The sequence below is a fragment of the Lepus europaeus genome, chromosome 7, assembly GCF_033115175.1.
Source record: "Lepus europaeus isolate LE1 chromosome 7, mLepTim1.pri, whole genome shotgun sequence".
In the NCBI taxonomy this organism is placed as follows: Eukaryota; Metazoa; Chordata; class Mammalia; order Lagomorpha; family Leporidae; genus Lepus; species Lepus europaeus.
Window position 1 is genome coordinate 15,577,916 of NC_084833.1, and position 2,040 is coordinate 15,579,955.

A 2,040-nucleotide genomic window follows, 5' to 3' on the forward strand; every position below is an offset into this window, starting at 1 on the left:
TCATGGAAAACATTTTCTATTTAAGACTCTCAAAAGAGCATTTTTCACATCTTTGTTCCTCAGGCTATAGATCAGTGGATTTAGCATTGGAATGACAATGGTATAGAATACTGTTGCCACCTGAGCCTGATTCAGGGATGATGTGTTATCAGGCTGCAGATGTGTGAAGATCAAGGACCCATAGTAGATAGTCACACCCATGAGGTGGGAGGCACAGGTGGAGAAGGCTTTCTGCCTGCCTGCCGCAGACTGGATCTTTAGGATGGCTATGATGATGGCAATGTATGTAATTGTGATGATCAAGAGAGAACTAAGAAGGGTGAACCCGGCTAAAAAAAAGATCACCATTTCTGTGTCGAATTCCTCTACACAGGACAGAGCCAAAAGAGCTGCAGTGTCACACAGAAAATGATTGATGCTGGACTCACAGAATGCCAAACGGCTGATCACACAGACGGACACTAGCGAAATCGTGAAACCTACCACATAGGGCAGTACACCCAGCCAGTTGCACACTTTGGGGGACATAACTACAGAATATAATAAGGGATTACAGATTGCTACATAGCGATCATAGGCCATTGATCCCAGAAGAAAACATTCACAGCACACCAGACCGACAAAGAAGTACATCTGAACAAAGCAGCCTACAAAGGAGATGGATTTTTGGTTGGATTGGAGGTTGACTAGTGCCTCGGGTGTTACAGTCGAGGAATAACATATGTCAATGAATGCTAAATTGCTAAGGAAAAAGTACATAGGTGTGTGCAGCTGAGAGTCAGCTCTGATTAACAGAATTAGTCCCAGGTTCCCCAATATAGTGAACAGATAGATGAAGAGAAATGTCAGGAAAAGACTGACTTGTAATTCAGGGTGATCTGCAAATCCAGAGAGGATGAAGGCAGTCAACTCAGTGAGATTTTTCCCAGTCAGATACATCAACTGCAAACTTTGAATTTCCTGCTAAATAAGCAATGACAAAAGTCAGAGAAATATTCTAGTTCAACGAGCTAATGACCAATCAACTTAGATTCTAATAATTAATAATGACAGACGGAAAGTAAATCTATAAAATCTTCAAGTTAGCTGCAAATGTATACTATCTTTTTTATAAAACTGACAACACTAATAAAAATTCCCAAGTTTCCAAGTTGATAACTGTATAGAATTGGTAGCACTCTAAAAATATTCTTTTGCAATGATTTTCTGAGACCTCCTGAGATTTTTAGTCCTTATCTCAGTCTATTATGGGACCCAAAATTATCCACCTAGTAATTTATATAATAGAATGAGTTACATCATTTGGAGAAGTGAAATTTAATGATACCTTTATGTGACAGTCTAATTTTCTTAACATTTCACAGCTAGTTTCCAGTGGTATTTGAGGTCCTTAATAAAATCTAGATGAACACAACTAATATTTCCTTAGATTCAAAATAGCATTGCTAGATTGTGATGAAAAGAAAGGAAAAATGAAATCTGAAGCACCCTGCTTATATTACATATCAATGCTAAAGTTTCACACAATTTTTTCTCCTGTCACATACCCTTTCTGTCTATCACTGACCTAAGACCACTTGGGGAACTTAATCTATATTGCACTTCAATTCTTTCCAATCTTTTGTGACTGTTTCCAAGGAAAAGTACATAGGACATCAGGTGTTCCACAGTTCATTACTGAGCTAATTTTTTAAGTCAATGACAAAAAGTATGCTAAACATTTAAAACAGGAATTAAATTCTAAGATGATCTCACTGACATGGGAGGATTCTTTTCCTAATCCAATTGACAAAAATAAAAAGTGAAACTGGTTTTCAGACATCTAACAGAGTAACTGAATGGAATATCACGTTCTATCAACAATACTTATTAATTGAATTTGAACATGCTCACAGGTGTTCCTATTTTTTTATTTAATTATCATGTGTTCATTGAAAACATATGGCCTTGCATATCACTAAAGATACTTCTCTGAAGGCCTAAAGGAAGATGCAAGATATTAAAAGAAACAGTTATTCAATGGGAGAAGCACACACACAC

At 37.1% G+C, this 2,040-nt stretch overlaps 1 protein-coding gene across 1 annotated transcript; it reads right to left on the reverse strand.

The window, feature by feature from the left end:
- Positions 1-939, reverse strand: LOC133763649 (olfactory receptor 8I2-like). Its single transcript, XM_062197447.1, has one exon. The coding sequence runs from the start codon at positions 937-939 to the stop codon at positions 1-3; it is 939 nt and encodes a 312-aa protein (XP_062053431.1).
- Positions 940-2,040: the final 1,101 nt, after the last annotated feature.